At 32.6% G+C, this 24,592-nt stretch overlaps 2 protein-coding genes across 4 annotated transcripts in view; both read right to left on the bottom strand.

The window, feature by feature from the left end:
- Nucleotides 1-741: 741 nt before the first annotated feature.
- On the bottom strand, nt 742-16,426 carry LOC140062109 (elongator complex protein 1-like). The gene is made up of 25 exons (XM_072108162.1): nt 16,244-16,426; nt 15,861-16,017; nt 15,347-15,499; nt 14,948-15,029; nt 14,352-14,432; nt 13,732-13,917; nt 13,486-13,576; nt 12,878-13,001; nt 12,336-12,429; nt 11,755-11,985; nt 10,963-11,130; nt 10,259-10,352; nt 9,639-9,821; nt 9,159-9,327; nt 8,526-8,682; nt 7,034-7,296; nt 6,121-6,335; nt 5,375-5,609; nt 4,555-4,773; nt 4,141-4,467; nt 3,683-3,743; nt 3,182-3,431; nt 2,468-2,595; nt 1,702-1,850; nt 742-1,154 (listed from the first exon to the last, which is right to left on the bottom strand). Exons 2-25 carry the CDS (start codon nt 16,008-16,010, stop codon nt 987-989), a joined length of 3,978 nt encoding a protein of 1,325 aa, XP_071964263.1. The 5' UTR covers nt 16,011-16,017; nt 16,244-16,426; the 3' UTR covers nt 742-986.
- A 3,386-nt stretch (nt 16,427-19,812) lies between these two features.
- Nucleotides 19,813-24,592, bottom strand: part of LOC140062999 (peroxidasin homolog) — a 57,240-nt gene continuing 52,460 nt past the window's right edge. For all 3 annotated transcript variants that reach the window (XM_072109425.1, XM_072109427.1, XM_072109428.1), the window contains 3 exons: nt 24,218-24,426; nt 23,244-23,443; nt 19,813-22,714 (listed from right to left, as the gene is read on the bottom strand). In XM_072109425.1, coding sequence (XP_071965526.1) covers nt 22,679-22,714; nt 23,244-23,443; nt 24,218-24,426 — 445 coding nt within the window. In that variant the 3' untranslated portion in view covers nt 19,813-22,678. The remainder of the gene's footprint in view (nt 22,715-23,243; nt 23,444-24,217; nt 24,427-24,592) is intronic.

The following is a 24,592-nucleotide window of genomic DNA, read 5'->3' as shown; positions in this document are numbered from 1 at the left end:
ACTATTCATTGTTTTTAGAATAGTTATATGATGTCTTTTAATAGTAGCCTACCATTTTAATTGTTATGTTTGTGATAAAATGCACATATCATTAAAATAGATTATTATCATAAATAATATATATATAATATTTGTTAGTATAACATGTGTGTTGGTTAATTATTTAGATAGTATATATTTAATCATCAATAAAATGATGGTATCTATTAACAATAACATTTTTTAGTATTAATATTTATGAGAAAATGAGGTTATGAATTAACTTTTCCAGAATATACAACACCAAGCATGGTATATTAGCAATCTGTCATGCGTCTGTGGTCTGCCACGATTAGATAGTAAAAGTAAAAACAAAGATTATTAGCCTAGTGTAAATGTAACATTAGTGTACACTTCTAAAGTACAGTAGTACATTTTTTAATTACATTGATGGTCTAGTTCTAGCCATTCTACATAATTGTAAACCTTAAAATATATAATGTAGCAATTGGCTAAACTTCATATTCTCGTTGAGTGCTTCATATTTAATTATATTATGAAATAATATTAAAATCTTTTTTTACATGATTTCCTGCAAAAGTTTATTATTTTCCCATGTTTCACAGATGTTGTTCTTCTCTTTTGTGGACATGTATTGATTATTATCAAATTGATCAATATTTTGAGAACATTTAAAATGCAGTTTTTTTTACCTCAATTTTAATGAGAAACTATAGAAATAGTAAAATGTTGTACAGGACTATTTACAATCTACATAAATAGAACTTGATGAGGTATGGCTGAATATTTATCATATTTAAAACAAATTTGAAATTTATATTTCAGACCTGATTGTTGATTTTTATTTTAAACACAATGTTTAAATTTAGCACACTTATAGTGATGATATTGTCTGCGACATATTATAAATCATTGTCATAAGAATGGTAATATGTGATTAAATGCTTGCATACAATTGTAATTTTTGTTGCAGCACTTTAATCTGTCTATTTGTCAATTTTAGTTTCCAATTGATGAACTCGCCATTTGTCATCTTTTGACAGCTTTGATGGCACAAACAAAGCAAGATCAGATTGTTTTATTGAGATCTGTGAAGTTCCTTGCATCAGTGCTGCAGCAATTGTATTTGATGTTGCTTGTGGACCAAAGCTTTGCTGAATTGAAAAAAAAAATAATAATAAATAGTATACAAATAATGAATGAGTTGAGGTGAATGGAGAGAATATTTGCATGAGTTGGAAGACTGACTTTTTTACATTTTTTTATGACTATTTTATGTAAAAATATTCTCTGCATTTAACAAAATACAAAACTTTCCTAATGCATACTAAATAAACTTTAGCCCACATCACCCCAAATCAAATTTAGAAGGCTAGGCTATCTAAACCGAGATATTGGATGCAGGAGCAGAGTAGTAATTGATGGTTATTACACTCAACAGGTAGGTTTCCTGTCATGCAATAAGCATTTACATAATGCTTAGAGTGCATATACTGTATTGAAATAGGATGAAATAATGCACGACATGTGATACAAAATAAACCAACCAAATGGCAAGAATAGGCATGTTATAACAAGTAATAAATCTAATTAAAAACAGTGCAATTGCTTTATATTTGTTTTAATGTACTCTATGTCATATCTCTCATTGCTCCACTGTTCATTCCTATCTATCCTCTCAATCTTCAATTCAATACATACCGTTGATTGGTTTTCATCTGTTTTTGGCCAAATTTCGCAAGTTGATTTCTCTAGAAGTTTGAGCATATCATATAGGCTACTTTGTAGTATTTGTGCATCTTTTTCAAAATGAAACAAAACTAGCATTTTTAGTAGACTTCCAATCTCACCTAAAATATTTAAATAATATTTGAATCATTATTAAAGTCACACAATGTAAGTTTCCAATAAAAAAAATCAAAACTTTCTCTGGTCAGTTTTAGTAATGTTGGTATTTCGAGCTATTGCTTTATATAATTCTTAGTGGTGACCTTTATATATTTTAGAACGGAATTCACAAGAAATAAAAATGATGGTGTATGCCCAAGTAAAGAGACATGTCACAGATTTAAAAGCTGTCTACTACAGCCTAGGCTACCATACAGGTCTATTAGAGAAATTTGGACACGGAATACAGAAGTTTATTTGTCATAATGATACAGTAGTGACACATAATGAAATTTGTTTTCTAAAGCTTGGTTCCCGCTAGCGACGCAACGTAACCTACGCAACGCAAGAAAATTTCCTTCCAATATTTGTGTTTACTTATGCCTCTGTGAAATCGAACCTGTGATGTTTACAGCACTTTTGCGTTGTCGGTTCCCACTTGTTATTACGCAATACAGAACTTTGCGTCACTGCGTTGCGTCGCTAGTGGGAACCATGCTTTATAGCAATAATAATCAGTCTTGTTACGAATCAAAAATCCTAATGAGCAAAATTAGAAAAAAAATTAATTTCATGTAACCTTTCAGTCCATCTATATTCTTATAAATTTGTTGCAATTCCTCCAATAATGCCAAGTCTTCTTCTTCGCTACCTTGCCTTAAACTTCTCCTTTTACTCGCTGCCTTCCGCTTGTTTTTAGCCGATCTCCTGATGGTTATCAAATAACATTAAAAACAATTAATAATTAATACAATTAATTATCTAAATAGAATATAAATAATGTTAAAAATGTGAACCTCTTTATAATTTACATTAGTTATTCCACTTTCTAAACAATTATTAAACCCATATTGCATCACTACAAATGGTGGAATTAAGCACAAGGTTTAGTTTATCCTATTTTACAGTAGGGCAAGTGAGTCTAGGCCTAAATACACTGTACTGTTAACAGATAACTTGTTGTGTCTACTGGCCTAGTGATGTCGGTAGGCACCACTATACTCTGTAAAGTTACTATGTGTCCTGTAATGTAACAATTTTGTGAGTAAAACAGAAGTCACTCTGTTTTTGGTAGCGGTATAGAAAAATTTAGCTAATTGTCACACAGTACTATTTTGTTACGAATCAGCATCTCCTATAATCTTTAAAGTGTAGATTTTCAGAATATTTTTATAACTATTCCTCTAATATAAACTGTAAAGCAATGTGTTGATTTATATGTCATATATATATCAAACAAATAGGCTACTGTGTTGATGAAAGATATACATATAAGAGAAGAAAATATAAATACCCAGATATCCTAGAGTTAGCCTCACTATAGGCAGTAAATGTAGATCGCGTTCCTGTACTCCCGGCAAACGTACTTCCCGTTATGCTGCTTGTTTCCGAGTATAAATCTGTGTCTGGATTATTGCCTGCTACATCATCAAGCAAATCATTTTGCACACGCTCTTTGTTTTCACGTACAACTGCAAGACGCGCCTTGTGGTTTTCAAACTCTTCTCTAACGCTTACAATGGATTCTACATGTTCTTGGCATCCTGCAATTTTAAAGAAAAAATATATATACTATATATATATTCATAATTTAATATTCCTTTTTTTGTCTTGAATAACAATAAAAAGGAATCATAACATAGTACCACAAAATAATTCTTAGAGATGTGTGGTTTTAATTTAACATTTTACATACATACCTCTCAGGAGGTACACAACCATTCCATTATTCTAATATTGTGCTTTTATGTGGTTTGCCATACCTGGCAAGAACTCATCTTTAGTATATACTTACTTTCTTTAAGTGCTGGTTTTAGATTAGTTTCAATGATATCTGTTCTTTTGTGCTTGTACATCTAAAAGTAAATTATTTAAAAATAAATATAAAGCTCTGTCTATACTATCAAACTTTGTGACAAAAAAAAGTGATGTGCCCATATATGGACATGATGTCATATCACTACCATATTTAAGAATATCACTACCATATTTAGGCCCATCACACTTTTTTTGTCAAACTAGTTTGATAGACAGAGCTTTAGAGTTTCAAATGTTCACACTGTTCAATCCATTCCAATTAGTTGCACAGAAATATGTATAAATAGATCAAAATGCTCAGTTAATACATTCATATTTCGATACAAAGATATATTTCTAAACAGTTTATGGTGTGTTGAGCTTTGAGATTTCTCTAAATCTTCAATGTAAAAATGACTATAAAAGCATAATATTCAGGTATAGATAAAAACTAACCAAACGAAGAGCTTCTTCCCAAACAGCACCACAAATAAGAGTAGCGATTGCATCCTCATGATCATCTGCATACTCTTCTAGCACAACAGCAGCCTCAGCATGTCTTCGATGCTGTGTCAGGTAGCCGGCTAGCTTCCTGGCTAGCATAGAAACCTTATCTTGCCCGTAGCCTAGCCTGGCTGTTAGGCAGAACACTTGTTGCCAATTGCCACACTTGACGTAGGCCTCCAAGGCATCTGACCACTCCCCAGAAAGAGTGTACAGTGTTCCTGCTTCCTCATGTCTATTCTTTTCAGTAAGATATTCTGCATAAGAAGTTGCAACTGCCTAAATAAATACAGTTAAAGAATAGTCTATTAGTAATTTGGATTTCAAATTTATGTTATGTCTTATAACAAATATATTACAACATACCTTGTATTTATCTGTATTATAGGTAAACAATGAAAGGGCTAGGCTGTGTAGTTTATGTTCCTTGATCAGTGCAAGGCACTCGTCAAAGTGCTCTGGGCATTTACTAATGTGGTCTAGCGCTTTGCTAAACCTGCCAAGATGTTTATCAATGCTGTACATTCGATAGTTTGCTTCCAAATTCTTAAGGTTGTTTAGGAACGGGAGATATTCTTTTGGATCCTGTGATAACAAAACAATAAGAAACTTAATACAAAACGTTTAAGTGTAATAATGTAATAAATATAATAGTTATTATATACGGGCCTATATAATATTTTATGTAGGCCATTGAATTTGTTTTAACCCTCCTGTTATTGGCGAATTGGTTGGTTTTGAATAAAAAAATAATCACGAAACATTTCTTACAAAAAAAAATGCCGCTCGACTTTTTGACAGTTTTTATTATTGTTCTTTATTCATTAAATGATTGTTTAAAAGCTTACGTTAGTAATTATTCATTTATATGGTATGGTCACATATATTTTTAATTAAGGACATTTTTAAAATACTTATACAAAAATAATATATAAAATATTTTGCTTTGCATCAAGCACTATGCACAGCATATCAAACAATGTCCTTTGAATTTGAAATTTGTATTTATATCCAAGTATTTGTAAATAATAACAAAAGGTACAAGGAAGACTGTTCTATTTTTTAAATGTGGGTTCTTTTTCCAAGCACAATGAGTATAGTAATAATAATTCAACTGATATACAGTACAGGACATTGATCAAAAGCATGTTACGCTTGAACCAAACTCCTAAAAACTCAATTTTACCTTCTGAGATTTTGCAGCTACCATTAAAACAAGATCAAAATCATATGTTCCAAGAGCTAAATCAAAAAGTTTGTTTACGTCCACAAGATACATGATGTACTTGAGGGCTTGATCAGGAGTTGGTTGTTCGTGGTTGGATGATTGATTACTCCTCAAATCAAGAACACATCTGAGGGCAGTCTCTAACTCTGGAGTTGTCTTTTTTATATGCGTTGTTAGGATAGACAACAAATATCTAAGTAACCAAATTGAGTAATATTGTTAGAATAATATGGTTTAGATTCTTATCTGGTGATCATCGGGCAAAGTATATCTAGGTCAAAGATTGACTCAGTTCATATATGGTGGTATACACAGGTATCGTTTTTGTTGAAATTATAATGGTTTTTAATTCTTTTAGTGTAAAATACCTAATAATGGTTGAATGTCTATATCATTTCTCGCATGCCTGCTGTGAATAAGTTTGTGGTTATAAAACATTTAGCAATGACGGTTTAAATTGTTTTTGTGCTTATATAGTTTTGTTCTTGTATAAATCAACCATTAATAAATAATGTTCGAACAAATGAAAGACCCCATTTTAAAATGCAACCATTTCAATATGAAGCTCTGTCTACACTATCAAACTTGTGACAAAATATTTGATGTGCCCTTATATAGACATGATGATGTCATATCACTACCATATTTGGGCACATCAGACTACTTAGATAGCTTTAGAAACATTTGACAAAATAAAAACCTACTTTTCTGGATTAATTCGTATACAGCTTTCACGTATTACATCACAGACAGCATCAATCTTGCTTCCAGGTTTATTTGTATCTTTGACCTTTGACCTGTAAGCCCAGGAGTACATTGTCTCTGTTACATCTTCGTCCTTTAATTCTGTTAGGAATAAGTTCAGGTGCGTTACATTCTCAATTTTCTTCACAAACACATCTGTATTTTCATAAAAAACCTGAAAAATAATAATGTATTCATTATATATTATGATAAATTTTGATGCATTTTTAAGAAAACAAATTGAAATTGATCAAGTTTATAACATTTATCTGTTTTTTACTTGTTCAAATATTCCATATAACTGCACCCTTTGTGTCTAAATTCTAAAGGTCATGTGCATTTTTAAGAACCTATTACATCTTTTGAGACGAGTAAGGGGTTACTCCGGTGTACTAGTACACACACAGTCATTGTCACTCACAGCCACTGATCATAACTGGGCCCTTTGGGAGTCCAGTGAAGAGGTCACCCAGTATAAATATTAATATAATAAATAAGTGGTAAAAAAATCAAAATTTGCACTGGGAAATGGTTGGGGTGGTTGAATTTGGTTTCTTCTATGGGATAGGTATATTTCCTAGTTAACCATTGTTTACTGCAGCAATCAAGATTCAAGATCAAGATTTCCTAGTTAATCATTATGTTTACTGCAGCAATCAAGATTCAAGGTCAAGATTTCCTAGTTAATCATTATGTTTACTGCAGCAATCAAGATTCAAGATCAAGATTTCCTAGTTAATCATTATGTTTACTGCAGCAATCAAGATTCAAGATCAAGATTTCCTAGTTAATCATTATGTTTACTGCAGCAATCAAGATCAAAATACACTTAGTACAACATCAGTCAAGTAAGCATAAAGAAAACAATGATACCTTTGCATTATCATCAAAAAGTATGTTCAAGTTTATGCGATGCTTGCGAGCAACATCAAATGCTTTTTTGTAATCCAGCGTATCCAGGTACTTTTTAATTGTCGATAAGATCAGCGCCCTCGGGTGAATTGTTTCTAAATTACCACGAGGCATCTGAAGAACAAGTTTTGTTTCTCCAGGCACAGCTACAACAATCCTGGATCCTCGTTCAACACGACGAATATTTTCATCTAACTGACTTGAGTTTGCCGATAAAGCTAGATCTACATTAAAAAAAAACAAAAGCACAATAGGTTTAGTTAAAATAACTAACTAGAAAGCCACTCTGAGAGTGCATATCTCCGCCTACTGTAAAATTCTCCCTACATAAGATTTCTCCGGGAAAAAATATATATATATTTGTGTGTGTCTTAATGCTGTTTGTGATTTAGGCTAAATTCACTACAAGCATCATCATCATGATGTGATTGATCGGTCATAACCGTTGCAGTTCCACATTCCTCACTTGTATTGCACCTATATCATTGCGTTGCATCCAAGTGAGAAGTAAGCTTTATAGATAATTTTAGGGGGAAAAAAGAGTTCAACTTTGGCTCTTCCTAACAAATGCTTTATGTATTTAGCTGAATTTAATTTTAAATATATTTTCTTTTAAATAATAATATTTTGCTAAATGTTATTTACCTCCGCCAAGGAGGTATATGTAATCGGTAGCGTGTGTTTGTTTGTCTGTTTGTTTGTTAGCAGGATTACTTAAAAAGTAATTACAAGATCTTTACCAAAATGAATATACAGATAGATATGTGGTCAAGGACCATTCCATTAAATTTTGGGACCATTTGAGACCATGGTCTTAATTCTGGACCACTTTTTAGTATACTTTTCAGACCTGCTAGTGTTAAAAGATAGGACAGAAGTTTTCAAAAGCCGGCGAGCAGTCTTAAAGTAACAAGTAAAGTGAAATTGCATTTTCTCGAGAACTACTTGTCCAAAAAACTTCATTTTTGTACAAGAGGCAAGACTTATAATTTGTGATTTGTAATTTTAAAAGATAATTTGATTTAATGTGCACGTTTTTTGATGCGAGTAGTTTAAAAAACCTATTTCTTTTCAAATTCACTCGTTTGATTATTGCGTTGTTGTTCTATTGTTAGTCAACTGAAGCTATTGTTAATTGAAAGGCTTGTTACATAACCATTACACCAAACTCGCATACACATGCTTGTAGTGAAATTAGCTTTAATCACAAACAGCATTAAGACACACACAAATATATATTTTTTTTTACCGGAGAAATCTTATGTAAGGAGAATTTTACAGTAGGCGGAGGTATGCACTCTCGGAGTGGCTTTCTAGTTTTGTTATGTAAAGGAGCCAAATGCCTAAATTACGAATAAATGTCCTAGATCATGGGGTCTGGGAACGAAATGTAAAATAATAATACTAATAATACGTAAAATAATTAATATTATTATTTTTTGACAAAATATACCTTTGATAGAGTTTTGTAGACTAATACAACGACAGGTGTGACTGTGAGTGGTTAGCAAGAGAAATTCATCATGAACAGTGAAGGATGTGCAGTTATTAGCAACGTCTTGTTCATTAATGTAAAAACGATAACGCTCTGTAAGCCCAAGAACAACTTCCTGTAGAAATATTACATAATTTCAATGATTTACTACAACAGAAATAAACCTAAACAATTATGACAAATAAAAGCGATTCATTCATAGTTACATGTATTACAAAATACCACTTCCAGTGGTGCATTAAAAATCCTTTGGTCTATTCAAAACACAGTGAGGCATCATACGCAATCTGCAATAAAGGCATGTGAGGATACAAAGTTTGCGGTACACCACGTATATCTGGTTCTGAAAAGAACTGTTGAGTTTCTCGACGTTTCGATCAATAAACTGCGACCATCCTCAGGAGCGAGAATTAGGACTATCGAAGTATATTGATCGAAACACTCAACAGTTCTTTTCACTATAACTATATACTGGTGGTGTACCATGCAAACATTAAAGGCAAACAATAAGGCATGTGATTGTGATTAATTGATGATCACAAGCGATGGATGAGATATGTGATAATACACACTATACAAGTAGTAACTTACTTCCTCATTTATTTTGCACAGTTCCATCTGTGTACAAGTTTGTGGTAATTTAGTGGTGAAATCATTCTCCAGATTAGTCACCTGACCATCTGATAACTGCACAGCTATGGTACCTGTGCAAGAGTTGCTGGTCATGTGATATACATCTCCAAATATGGTCGATCTGGACCTGTTCAAAAGAAACCAATGAGAACAAAAGGTTAATATGAAATTCTCTGGTCATTATAACTATAAAACAATAATTGTGATTGTTAAGTTCTGTCTACACTATCTGTGATAAAAACATGTGAAGTGCCCATACATGGACATGATGACATCATACCACTACCGTATTTGGGCGTATCACACACAGATCTTCTTATAGCATAACAATATTCTCAATTTTACTATATTCCCTTATGGAAACAAACAATGTATTGCAACACTGACATTGCTAGTGTTTATCTGCAATGCAAATCTTTTAACATAAACTTTGCTTACTTGATTTTAAGTGAAGATTGTTCGGTACCAATACGACTTATGCCAAGATGGACAACACAAGTTGTGTCATTGGTCTCATCAGACTTAGTTATTGCAAGAATCGTGTCTTGGTTTAGCCAATGGAAATGACTGAAACTGATAGGATGTTTGCTGAGAACCGGTTCACCATTTTCATCTTCGATACTAGTAATTAAACAATAAAATAATTAACATATATTTTATGTTTTTAATACTATATAATAAGTGGAAACAACGATGGGAGAAGAAGAAGAAAACATTTACATTAATTTGAAGAAACAATGTCCGAAATTATTGACGAGCTTTGGCATCACGTTTTCTAATTCAGAACTCTATATATGCAAAATATTATTTTTAAAATGCATGACCTATAAATTTCGTATTCATCTATTTGGAGTATCACAGGGACATCTCGTTTTGCTTCACCTAGCTGAAAGTCCGGGTCTAAAAAATGCTATTAACGTAGTAATCATGAGCTAATACCACTTTTTTTAGATTAGCCTTACCCACAATCATATTTTGTATTTCAATTGACATGGTGAGCAATGTGAACCGAAATCATCTAACTATACAATCAATACAAGATCATATACAATTCTAACCTTAGGATATTCTTTAACACATGTGGTCTTGCTATCCCCTTAAAACCAGTGCCCCCACTTGCATCAACCTTCTCATCTTCTAATGCATCAACATCTATAATCAAATACAAACAAATAGAAGGCCATGATCATTATGCTGTAGTAATTTAATTAAACACAATTTTGTGTATAATTATATATATATATATACGAGTACTCTTATGTTCGAAATAGGTGCATTTTTGTTGTGAATACTATTAGCATTTTGCATAGTACACTCTTTGAGTTTGTGCACTCTTTGCATAATCAGTGGACCATGTCTCACATAGCCTTTATATTGTGCCAGTTCTGCGGTGCATATCGTTTCGAAACATGAGCTGCCCTGATGAGATCTAATAAGATCGAAACAACACTGTCTGCAGATTGGATATATGTATATAAAAACACCACAGGCACAACAAATTCTATATATGTATATCAAAAGTCAAAGATTAAATTACCATATCATTTTCAAAATTGTCAAAAAATTTTCAAAAGAAAGTGGATCAAAATTGTTAGAAAATTTGTAATCTTTTAACAATTGTACAAACAACGTTACTTGAATAGCAAACAAAAATTTGAGTCTTTTCTACAATGACATCTGATATAAGAATTATATCTATGTGTATTCTCTACATGTAAGATTAATCTATTTATGAATATTGTATTCTACAAAATCTCCTTACCAATTCCATAAAATGCAAGTCTACCATCTGATAGAACAACTGCCACCTGGTTGCAGATTGGAGGCGGAGCAAACACAATTTGATTGACAGACGATTGTAGCTTGAGTGTATATGCTGACATTGGAGGTGGTACAACCATTGTTTTAAATGGAGTCATTAACACTTGGTCTGAAGGCAAAGCAATTTATATATAATTCAGTTACTTCAAATATAAATGTATTTGTATAAATGTATTTGTATCAATTCTACTATATAGTTGAACCTCCTAAATGCAGAGTGTACACCTCCCATAATGGACACCTCACATGACAGTCGTCTAACAGAATGTTTGGTATAATTCCTACTGAATCAGTTCATTGGGGTATGACAATACTAAGGCGCAGGATTGGCTATAGCATGACAAATAACATGTAACTATGTACAGTATGAGCACTGTTTCAATAACAGTATGATTTATATATAATTTACAGTGCTCAACACAATTGATTTACATAATAACTAAATACCAGTATGTGCTTTACTTTGGGTATGTTTAGTAAGCAACACAACCATAAGTGAAATTTTGATTTTTTTTTGTATAATTTACATCTGCAATCTTTGTGACAAGAATATAATTTAATTAAACTTAATTAAAATAATTTAATGAAATATAAATAAATTACAACGCAATCTTATAACACAGTAAAATATCGGCTGTACAGTATGCATTCTAAATAGTCGCTCATAAGCAAACAATTTTTCCTAAATACGAGAGTGTCTATTCAATTGTAGGCCTATATTAAAAACACTTACTTCCATCAATAACAGCAACATTAGCCTGGTTCTGTTGCGTCATACCTCTGCTGTGATTCGTAGCCCAGTACCATGTATATTGATAGTAATCGCCACCATTTGTTATGATATGCATACAATATGCTTGTTCAGGGTCCCATTCCATGGTTACTATTCTATCAGTTGAAGTTCCCTTGAAGTTGAGACTTTGTTTCAAGTACCAATGATAGTTGTTAACTGTCCACAATTGCACTACAGCAACCAAAATAGAAAAATAAGTAGATATAATGAATAGATAACTCTAAAAAATATGAAAAAAATCTCATAGTTTTGTAGTGAATTAAAATGTAAGAAGTTAGTATGTAAAAAACCCCGGAAAAATTTCAAATATACATTTTGTTTCTTTTACTGTACTTACCACAGCTATTAAAAAAATAAAAAATAAAAACTCCTTCTCATTGAAAAGTATTTAACTATCCTTGCTGTTTACATTATTTGATTCAAACTATATCCTTAGTACTACACAAGCTATAACAGTAATCTATTGTGTACAATTAACCTGCTGTAGGTTAATATTTTAGCAATCTGATACCTAAGCTTACCGTATGATTTAGGGATAACATTGTCTGTTGTTGGTATATCTTCAAGCCAAACAGCAAGTACATGCGAGTCTAAGTTCCATTGTACTTCAATTACCTGAGGATTAATTTTTTAATTATATGCATAACTGTAAAAATTCAAAAAATGAGTTGGTCAAGACCTGTCTATGGTTAAATTTATTTTTTATTCTTGCTATCAACAGTGCAAAGCGCCAATGACAGGTTGATAATAAAATATACACTGAAAGATACAATGGGAGACTTTAACTTAAATATCTGTATACAATTCTTTACGCTAAACCAGTAAATGTGTGCGAAGTTGTCAACAAGTCTTCACTTATTTAAAATAATAAATATAAATAAATTACAAGGCCCTCTTATAACGCAGTAAAATATAGGATGTACAGTTTTAATAATAACGTTGTCAACAAGTCTTCATCTTGCAATGACTGGACATATTTTTTACTGGTTTTTATCGTAAAGAATTGTATAAAGAAATTAATATAAATCCAGATGAAAAGCTAAATAACTATCGGATATCCGACCTTCACTTCCTGCTTCCCAAACGGAAGGGTAAATTCTCCGTGTCGTAGACCATTCTTCTCAAAGAAAACAATATCATGACGATGTGGTAGGCGCTGACTAGAGGCTATTAGGCTGCCAGAAGGTCTGAAAATTACGTACAAATTAAGAACCAAGAAAAACAACTTTCAAAATGTATAATGTATTTTGGCATAATTACGTCATCTCACTAAACACCATACATTTTTTTTAAAGAAGTTCAGTAGGCTTGATTTTCAAGATGGGCTTGTTTTCGCGGTTTTACGGTATTAATATCCACGCCTCATAAGAGTACATCCTGCAATTAGAGGTTCATCATCATAAGTTCCACAATCAAACAATTGATTATTACGGAACTAGGAGGCTTACAAGAAAGCCTACTTTTAAAGTAGTGGCTGTTTGTGACAGTGGCTGTGTGAACTAGTACTGTACATCGGGAAAACAGATTACTCATCTTAAAAGATGTACCAGGTTCTTTGTGTACACTGGACCTACAGTTTATAGTCCTTATTCGAGAAGACTTCTTCTACCACCAGGTTGGGGTAGTGTGTAGAAATAAATCTGTACTTAACTACTGCACTACGCTACTCACTTCCAGTATAATGAATGTTCTAGTCCATTGACATCTTCACTAGTGTACTGTAGAATACACTCTCGGTTCCAAACACGTAATTTCCGGGCACCTAAAGTTAAGAAAGTAGATATTGAAATATCAAACATAATATACAAGAAAAGCTAAATTTAAGAATTACTCAAAAATATAAATATTTAAATACAACATTGAAAATAAGTTGCACATCGTTACAGAAAATTTAAACGCCTTCATATTTCCACCTACCAGTAACTGGACTTATACAACTGACCACAAAGAACTGACCATCTCCCCTCCAGCATATTCTTATTTTGGCATCATCCCATTCTGTAGACTGAGTGACAGCTTCAGGTTTTAATGTAGCAGCTTGCTTGCCCATTGAGCCGTGAAATTGGGTCTCTTTCTTACCCCAGCCTACAGTTACTGGTTTACCTGTAAAACAATCAGTATGCAAAACAAAATACATCACTATAACAAAAGAGCAACATTGTAAATAAATGATTTGTCAAGAATTATGCATTGCGCTGTAGTCTGTATGATAGGACATCCTTAAAGCTCTGTTTACACTATCAAACTAGTTTAACAAAAAAGTGTGATGTGCGGCTGTGCCAAAATATTGTAGCGATATGCCTAAATGTGTTAGTGATATGCCCAAATATGGTAGTAATATGCCCAAATATGGTAGTGATATGACATCATGGTAGTGATATGACATCATGGTAGTGATATGATGTCTATATATGGGCACACTACATATTTTTGTCACATAAAGTTTGATGGCGAGACAGAGCTTTAGAGGATACAGCATAAAAAACATGTAAATAAAGGATCAGGGGCAAAATGTAATATCTCCAAGAGTTGATTACCTTCTCCAAATTCTTCTGGATGCAAGGATGTTTCCGTGATGGGGTCAAAGTCTTTCGTCATTAGAATTAGAGTATCTTGACCTTTCATTAAATAAAAACAATCTTATCTTTATAATCAGTTTTATATTATTTTATTCATAAAGTTATAATATATTCTGCATCTTTCCTTATTTCACTAGTTCAGTGGCTTAAATAGATAGATCTACGTTTAAATAATGCTATACACTTTTATTTCAATTTTTTTTTTATAAACATTGAGAATAAGAGCTACATTATTTATCAAAATATTTATATTGTACAGATAATCAAGCTGCCAGTAACCCTGATGGGTACTCTCCCTTCAGGTCAGGGGATCCCGAAGCTGATCTAATGCTATGAGTGCCTACTGATTACCCATCTATTATTCGAAGCAAAAACGTCGGCTCTTGCAAAACATTGGCAGATAAAATGTGATCTGTCGATTTGCTTGTGTGAAATTACCCTAATGTGGTGTGAAACTAGTACTTATTCTCACTAGCCTAAAAAGTACTAAAAAGGGGTTTGTTTGTTTGTTTGGCTTGTACTAGACATTGGATGGGAAAGTACTGTACATTCACCTGTGGCAAGGACTACTAGTTCTTGATCTGGACTCCATGATACTGCTTTTAAACCTTGGTCAACACTACCAATGCATTCAATCTACAAAACAACATTGATTAAACATAATTTATTCCTAATTAATAAACTTACATTAAAATAAGTACCCTTCTCTACAATTGAGAGCCTTTTACCAGACAAATGGTGATCTGTATGGCTTAACAAGCTCCTTTGGATTAATAACTGTTTTACTTTACGTTTATTTTTAGCTATTTGTTTATTTTCTTTTGTATAGTATCTCCATTGGGATCCAGCCACTGGACATTATCATTGTCATTTTTCCAGTAATTTTCCTATGGATTTAAAACACACTATTTCATGTGTCATCTATAATTAGTATGGAACACACAAGTGCTTACCTCATTTGTGATGGTGTTTATAAGTAGTACATCGCCTCTATTGGTGGCAGCACACACTGACTGTTGGTCGGGTATGTGCTGTAGACCAATCACATGATCTGTACTATTTGGTTGGATGTATCCTTCTGTTGTTAGAGAAACATTCAGCGACACCTTAAAAGAAATTTAAAATTTAGAAAACAATTTTGTCAATAATGATATGGGTATGGTTCCTGGTTCTTGGAAACTTGATTCTGAAAGTTTGGTTTTCAAATAGTGGTTTGTTGGGCTAGGGTAGCTTAAAGCTCTGTCTACACTATCAAAATAGTTTTACAAAAAAAGTGTGCCCAAATATAGTAGCGGTATATGCCCAAATATGGTAGTGATGTGACATCATCATGTCCATATATGGGCACATCACCATATTTTGTCACAAAGTTTGATAGTGTAGACAAGCATCATAATTAGTCTGATGTATTAATTAGTAAGAGTTTGGGGTGAACTTTATAAAATTAGGAATAACGCAAAAGTTAACCTGGTTTGTAACTGGGTCTAATCCAACTACGGATCTTGAATTACTGGTGTACAACCTTCCGGTGTCGCAGTCCACAGTCGAGCATACAACTCCAATAAGCTCGGCAACTTGCGAAGTTCGACGACACGTTTGCAACTGAAGATTTCTCATCTTAATTCTGCAAAATCAATTTATTGTAAAACCTACCTCATTCAATTGTTAATTTTGGTGGAACTTTATTATTTATTTATTGTTTAGATCAAGTTGGTTACTGTATGTAGTGTAAGATGATTTTTCCTTCTGCACTGGGGACTAAACTTAATGTAATATTTCATCTTCTTATCCAAGATTTTTAAAATGATCTTTAACAATAACAAAGTTGGGAGCAAAAAGTCTAGGCCTACATGAAATCATCTTGAAATAGCCAATCTTTTTGAAATTATAGCCTCGATATTCCATCCATTCCATTCATGGTCCTGATCAACTGAGCCTGTCTGTGAGACTGTATGTAGTACTGTAGACTGAATTATACAGTAGTAGAGAAGTAAATAAATAGTAGAGTTAACAAACACTGCTGCTGGATATAAAGTACAGTCTAGCTAGGCCTCTACAGGCTACAGGCTAAAGTTTGGTCGCAATGGCAATGCAATTCAACCTTCGAAAAGTATAAAATAAGGTCTAACAAGACCTGTCCTCCTGGCTAACTGTACTAGGCCAAGCTAGGTACTAGGCCTCTTCTCTATTATAGAGGCTAGGCTTAGTACTGTAGGCCTACTAGTTACTAGGCCTGAGGCTAGGCAGCCTTTCTTGTCCCTCACTGATTCCCTGCCACATGTGCTGGCCTCTACTCCTATAGTAGCCTAGCTTACAGTTACACGGCCTAGCTAGCCAACTAACCTAGGTTTTGCACGAAACTAGGATTACTTACAACTAAGCTTGATATTTATTTATGGATCAGGTGCCGTTTTCGGCCACCTCGACTTATATGGACTATACCATTATTATGATAGGGGTGTGGTGTTTTATGTAGAGAAGGGTGTCTATCAAATGGGAAGACAATACAATTGTTCTGTTATGTAACCTACAGCAGTACAAACTACAATACAAAACATCAACAACTAGCAAGCATGTACTTTTTATAAGGCATGTTATTATTAGGTACTGTGTTAGGGAATGCCAAGATTTTGTAACAATATTACTATATTATTATTAAGTATACTTACTTATTATATATAAAAACCATGGAGTAATCTTTACTCCATGATAAAAACTAAACACTACAGTATAATCAAAATTAAAGCATATTAAATACTAGGCCTATGTTATGCCTATCTAGATTTAAACACATTAAATTTTAGTACAATCGGATTCAAAATTAGAATTAATCTTAAATACTACAATACAATCGGTATTAAAACATGTTAAACTACAGTACAATCGGAATCAAAACATATTTAAAACTACAGTACAGAACAGAATTCAAACATCCTAAATACTACATTACAATCGGTTAAATTACCTAAACTCTATAATGTTGTGAAATATTTAAAAGAATGTTGGCAAATGCATTCTAATCGGCCCAATCCTATCGGTATAGATAAACTATATTTTTTATTTGCAAGAGATAAATCCCAACAACATGAATTTGAACCCAAGAAATGGCACAGTGAGACGAACATAATTGAAGATTCATTGACAGAAACGTTTTCTTTTTTTTTGTCATTGTTTGGTCAGTTTTGTGAAGTTGTGAAATTAATAAATTAAAAAAAAATAATAACAAATTATAAAACAAATTCAGTTAAGTATGATGTTTGCACACCGAGAGACGCACCCCCTGGCGCAAATACCCATGTGGTCCTTCGTCAGTATTCATCCAGATCCAGAAACGATTGTAGATACAGAAACAAAATGGTAACAGATTAATTGACGACATAATTATATGTATTTTTATTTTACGACGACTCGGCTATAGTTGGACTTATAACAACAATTATTCTCTGTACCTTTCTGAGATTATTCGATTTACCGATTATGGCAACAATTTTCTTGAACTAAACATAAATAAAACAAAAGAAATAAGGATTGATTTTCGAAAACATAATTGGTCTGACAGTACATCAATTAAATGAAAGGAGACTGTTAACAAATATAAGTAAATGGGTGGACATGTTGGTCATAGTTAAGAACTTAAATACAATTAGACTGTAAAAGGAAACTCGGTTCTTTGGGGTAAAGTAGGATATTTGTACTATAGAATGTTTATGTTTTACTAATCAGTGATGTTCTATTTGGGCATATTGTATATTGGGCTGGGAATATCAGTAAGGAAATGTAAGGGGATAAAGACCGAATTGAAAAGGTGTGCTACGTTGTTCAATTAGAACATGTATTTATACACACTACAGAAACGTTTAAAAACGTGTTTCAAACGTTTTAGAAAAACCAAACCTAAAAACACGCAATGTCAAACGCTGTGTTTTCTGGGAACAAAATGGTACAGATTCAATGACAAAATTATAATGTTTATTTGTTTTACTGATTACCTAATAATCAGTATGTTATAGATCTTATTAAATGTACTACTGTCATCTTTATTAAATGTACTACTGTGTTATCGTTAGATAAATTATATTTCTTATTTGTAACTGGAATAAAAACTAATTTCTTTATATACTATATCTATAAATCCGTAAAAATTATTCAATATCCACCTTAGGGAATCCACCTAATATATTAAGAAAGGATACCTAAAAATGATATAGAAATAATTAGAACCATAATATACTGTATTAACTTGAAAACTGAAATTAATTCTACAGCGTGCAGGGCGTAGTTGTTTTCCCTTTGTTGCTAAAACATAATGCACTAAACAAAAGAACAAAAGAAGCAGTATTTTAACACATTAACACACTCAATTAATAAATGTGACACCCCTATTTTCCCATCTTTTTATAATGGTATAGTCCATACAAGTTGAGGTGGCCGAAAACGGCACCTGATCCTTTATTTATAATACTAAAAGAACTTAAAACACAATTCCAGAGTAAAAATGGGTAAATTAGGTTAAAACACTGTAACATTTCGCCATGTGTGTTGTGGCGTAAACGGTCCGGTAAACACTAAACTCCCGCAGGTATCTTTTTGGTACAAAATTGGTACCCAATCCGAGTTGTAATGTGATTAGTGACCACATTTTGTGGAACCGATTTGGTACCAACTACAATACGTTTGATTTCTCGGGATTTCTCATTCTCTTTATCCACAAAAAACTGAACAGTTATGGAACATACCACAATGCATTATGATGTAAGCCTGCACTTTTAACTAAAGGATTTTATTTTATTTCTCCCTTTTTCTGTATCGGTTTGAATCAGCCAATATCCACCTTTACTTTAGAATCCTATACTGTATATTGTATTAGCACCAGCAATTTAATATCTGTTGTATTCTGAAGTTTTGTTTCCTCAAAAGATGTTTAATTGTGAAATTCACTTCTCTCTGATATGCGAGATGAAACATGCATTATTCAAAGCAGAAAATAAAAACCTACCTTTCCAACAACACATTCAAACTTTCTTGGTGTTCATTTTTATTTTTCCTTATTATCTGTTGGGCTACTCATCTGCATTAAACTAATTCCTCTACACTGAAACAATGTGACGATCAGATCATGTATCTTTGTTTTACTGTGTTGTTTTTTTGTTTAGAAATCTACGCTTCTAAATTATTTTACTTTATACAGCGCATTACACAAACCACATCTATATCAATATTTTTATATTACATTAAAAGTTATATAATAATAAATGCTAGTAACTTTTTGGGGCAATTGTCATTATCATCAAACCATTAAAATATTTCTTATTTGACACAAAAAAAAAAACCTTTGATTTTGAAATAAAAATTTTAATATGCAAGAATGTTCTTAACATAAAGTGACATAACGTAAACATGAGAAGGCTCTTTGTCTTAACATCATTCTCTCACACAATGTAAAATGATTGAAGTTGTACACCAATGGTTCTTAAAACAGCAAATAGACGCGTTTGTGTTGAGCACATGTACATTCTGTGTGTGGTGGTGCACAATTGAGTATACACAAAAATCAACACACACACCTTACACACCACTCCTGTATGCAATCCATGCTAACACAAACGTTTTCTTTTTAGTAAACTAAGCATAAAACATTTCTTTTACTAATGTTTAGCCAAAACCATTTATCTTAACTACTGTACAATTCACATATGTACATGTATTATTGCTTGTAATTTTCGTCAGGAAATTCAAATTAGGACTCAATAAAGAGTAGAGTTATAGCAAATGGCAATGTTTACTTTTACTGTTTTTCCTTCAATATCAAAACTAATTAAATAATATTTAGTTTTATAATTGTTATATTGCATGTCTATACCAAACATGGTCATAGAATAACATCAATGCGATAACAAATTAGATATACAGTATTTGTGTACAGGTAGATAGGTAGTACAGTAGCTATATTTTATTTATTATAATGCATTAGAACTCCTCATTTGAAACACCATTACTCAGACACCTCTATTTCACCAAGTGAATGAGGGGTCAATATCTTACATTTAAACACTAGAGTCAATGCCTATTTTAGGGACATTTTGTTAGGTATTGTAGGTGTCCCCTTAATAGGAGTTCTACTATGGTAGGTGTCCCCTTAATAGGAGTTCTACTATGGTAGGTGTCCCCTTAATAGGAGTTCTACTATTGTAGGTGTCCCCTTAATAGGAGTTCTACTATGGTAGGTGTCCCCTTAATAGGAGTTCTACTATGGTAGGTGTCCCCTTAATAGGAGTTCTACTATGGTAGGTGTCCCCTTAATAGAGGATTTACCGTAACACTTTTATTTATTGTTTGTGTCACCATATATTTGGATATGGATATTGTAGGTCTTCTTAAGCTCTGCCTACACTACCAAATATGGTAGCGATATGCTCAAATATGGTGTGACATTATAGTGTCCATTATGGGCACATCACATTTTTTTTTACAAAGTTTGATAGTGTAGTGTAGACAAAGCTTTATGAGCATTTTTATTTTTAATTATCTGAACCAATAGAATTCCCTGAAAGACATTGCAAACACTGCCCTCTTACTGTACCTCTTAATTCATTTATTTTTTTACATAGAAATGTAAATACTGAGATTTTTGAATAGTTTTTTTTCTGTATTAAAATATTTTGTTATAAAAAGAGTAAAAAAAAAACAGTTTATATTTGAATTTAAATAAATAAGTTCTAAATGATTTTCAAATGCCACACTAAAGGTTCTTTTTAAAATTCTATAAATACAGTCTACACTATTTTTGCATAGCACAATTTGCTTGTCAACATGCTTAAACAATAGTTACAAGTATTTGCATAAATAAAATTGATAATTGTTTTATTTTCCTAAATTTCTAAGTCTTTTCCTACATGTTATTTAAATTGCTATAAACACATGACAAAAATTGACATTTTTCCTGAAGTTTGAATGCTTCTGAAATAGATTAGAAATATTACATAGGTCTACAAGTTATCAATCTGATATCAAATTGATCATCACACAATCAAGCAACAAATCCATTTAATAATCGTGGGTAATGATCAATGAAGCTCTGAAAATTAGTTCACCAATGAAATATTAAAATTACGTTGCCTTAAAAAGTATTGAACATAAAACTTATTCACTGAAAATAATATATGTGATATTGGCAGTTAGCAAAATAATATGTTACAATATGTATTTATAAACTAAACTTTAAAATTAATTTACATGAATTTCAGGTTTAAGTCGATTATCAAACATCTTGATTAAAATCAACACCAGTCACTTATAAGGGCGCTTTCAGTCACATGACAACCAAAACCAAGGTCTTATGCAAATGAGGTAATTAAGTATTAGCTCCTATTTACCTACTATTTGTATAACAGGAGTAGACGACCACAACACAGTGTATACCTTTGTAAGTTGTAAAGTGGACGTAGCTGACTAAATCCCCCCTTCCCCCCACCAAAAAAAAATTCATTTCCAGGATAGATCAATTAAATTGTCACCGAATCTACTTTGTCACCAAATTTAGGTTGTCACTGATTCCAGTTTGTAACGGAGTTCAGGTTGCCAGTGAGTTCAGATTGTCATATAATGTAGGTTGTCACAAATGACATGTTGTCACAAAGTCCAGGTTGACAGTGAGTCCAGGTTGTCACTGATTACAGGTTGTCACTGATTACAGGTTGTCACTGATTACAGGTTGTCACTGATTACAGGTTGTCACTGATTACAGGTGGTTACCAAGTCCAGGTTGTCACTGATTACAGGTTGTCACCAAGTCCAGGTGGTCACCAAGTCAAGGTTGTCACTGATTACAGGTTGTCACTAAGTCCAGGTTGTAACTGATTACAGATTGTCACTAAGTCCAGGTTGTCACCAATTTCAGGTTGTCACCAAGTTCAGTTTGTCACCAAGTTCAGGTTGTCACAAGTTCAGGTTGTCACAAGTTCAGGTTGTCACAAGTCCAGGTTGTCACCAAGTCCAGGTTGTCACCAAGTCTAGGTTTACACTGAATCCAGTATGTCACCCGAGTCCAGGTTGTCACCAAGTCCAAGTTGACACTGAGTCCAGGTTGTCACCAAGTCCAAGTTGACACCGAGTCCAGTATGTCACCCGAGTCCAGGTTGTCACTGATATATCAAAAGATCCCTATTAACAATACATGATTCGCATGTAATACATAAAAACAATTTCAACAGCATTTCAGTCATCAGTTGGACATCACAATGCATGATATATAGTTTATGAAAATAATCTTTCAACAAATAGATACTTTAGTTATGGCGCTTTTTCCTCTTTAGTCTTTTAACCTGAAAAACAAAGATTATTGAATACATAGGTTAAACAAGGAAATATGTGTCTGACAAATCTGTCTGCATTACTTTTATTACTTAATAGGACATTTCCTAATAAATAAACTGCTAATAGGAAATTGAATTGTTTTATTTGACTTAAATGCAAATATTGCAGGCATACAGTCAAGACATTTCAATAAAACTTATTGTTTGTCTATTTAGAACCTTATAATATATTCTTATTTCAATTTAAATGAAACAAACAATTTTGTGTATAGTAGGCCTATAATTTGAACTCAATAATTATATATAAATTTAGATTTTCGTTTGTTTAAAAGGATTTAAGTAAAAACAAATGTACAAACATTGCATATTACATACTGTAGGTGGGACCAAGATTGGGGATTAACCCGGCTCAGGAAATACAATCCAAAAGATAAAACATTGGGTTAACCTAGTTTGGATTTTAGTGTCCTCCTCCCACTCAACCTCTATTTGAAAATCCAAGACCTACCACTGATTAATATGCACCTATTATACATACCTCTTGTGTTAGTGAGTCTACATTTTTCTGTAATATTTTAATTGTTGATTGCATTTCATTAACTGTTTCTTCCAACTGTGCACCTCGTATTTCCATTGAGATATCACTGTTTATTTTATTCCCAGTTGCAATTTGTTTATTGGCTGATTCAGAAGCTGATCGTTTTCGTCTAAAAATATTTGTTACGGTTGCAGGTCCATCTGTCAAGAACAAAAACAATTTTTTTGTTATATTTTGGTTTTTTTATGATGCTGTTAGTGTTATGATGATGAAAATAGACAGGATATGATGTGGATGGTGTTATAATGATGAACACAAGGATAATGACACTGATGATGGTTTAAGATTTGTATAGGGAATAAACACTAGTAATGTTAGGCTTGTGGTACAACATGGAAAAACATGGTGTACAGCAACCTGAACTTTACTAATGATAAAGTTGTAGTAAAATGTATGAATGAATATGAATATCCATCCTTAAAAACATTATAACCACCATCTTGATATGATAATAATAAACTTGATTATGATAACATGACTACATGGTAACTGTCATGATATAATAACCAGGGACTATATGCATCAAGACGGGAGCAGGGTGGTGAACAGAGCGCCTGTGTTTATCACATAAAATGTTATTCCTTGAGCCTAGCGATTGATGAATAACCATCCAACTAGCACTGTTTTACCCTTTACAAATCAGTTTATGGTATTGAAATGTTCCTTTTTGTAAACACAACATTAAGACATTACAGTATGTTAAAAAAGTTCAATTCAAATTAGAATTGCATTGCGGTACTTAAGAATGAGTTTTTCAACTTGATGTTTTGAGACAATGGCAAATATGCAGTTTATCGATTCTAGAAAATTGTGGACGGGAGATTGGGACATGTGCAGTCTAAAAGTAGGCGGGGCTTAGTGTAAATTGTTCATATTATGATTGCATGACAACCATCATTATGGCGATGACTTACCAGCTTCACAGTCTGTCCACATTCTTAAATCAATTTTAGGGATGGAGTCACATTTTAGATATCCATGAGGATAGTCTGCCCTCAAGAATGCATCTCTCTGAATTTCTTTGATGTCATCTGCATTGTTGCATATAACAGCACTCAATGAGGTTTGTTTGATTTCTTGTAGTTGTGCTGGCTCAAATACGGATGGCTTCTCATACCATAGTCTGAAAATCGAGCAAAAATGTATCAACTACAATTATTGCAAAAGCATATTGCATATTTCCACATTTTAAACAAGTTTAAAAATAGAAAATTCTTAAAAGGAAATGCTTATTGAAATGGGATGCTAATATTTGGGATGACATAGGCCTTCAACGACTAAAACATTAG

Source organism: Antedon mediterranea, chromosome 11 (assembly GCF_964355755.1).
Source record: "Antedon mediterranea chromosome 11, ecAntMedi1.1, whole genome shotgun sequence".
NCBI classification, from domain to species: domain Eukaryota; kingdom Metazoa; phylum Echinodermata; class Crinoidea; order Comatulida; family Antedonidae; genus Antedon; species Antedon mediterranea.
Note: the sequence above shows the minus strand (reverse complement) of the source record. Positions and strands in the feature narration are given on the sequence as shown.

Excerpts from the sequence above, each read along its gene's own strand:
- LOC140062109 (XM_072108162.1), bottom strand. The coding sequence starts at position 16,010 with ATGAGAAATCTTCAGTTGCAAACGTGTCGTCGAACTTCGCAAGTTGCC. Across the intron at positions 13,577-13,731 it reads TTGTATAAGTCCAGTTACTG|GTGCCCGGAAATTACGTGTT; the intron begins GTAGGTGGAAAT and ends TCTTAACTTTAG. Across the intron at positions 8,683-9,158 it reads TGTGCAAAATAAATGAGGAA|GAAGTTGTTCTTGGGCTTAC; the intron begins GTAAGTTACTAC and ends ATATTTCTACAG.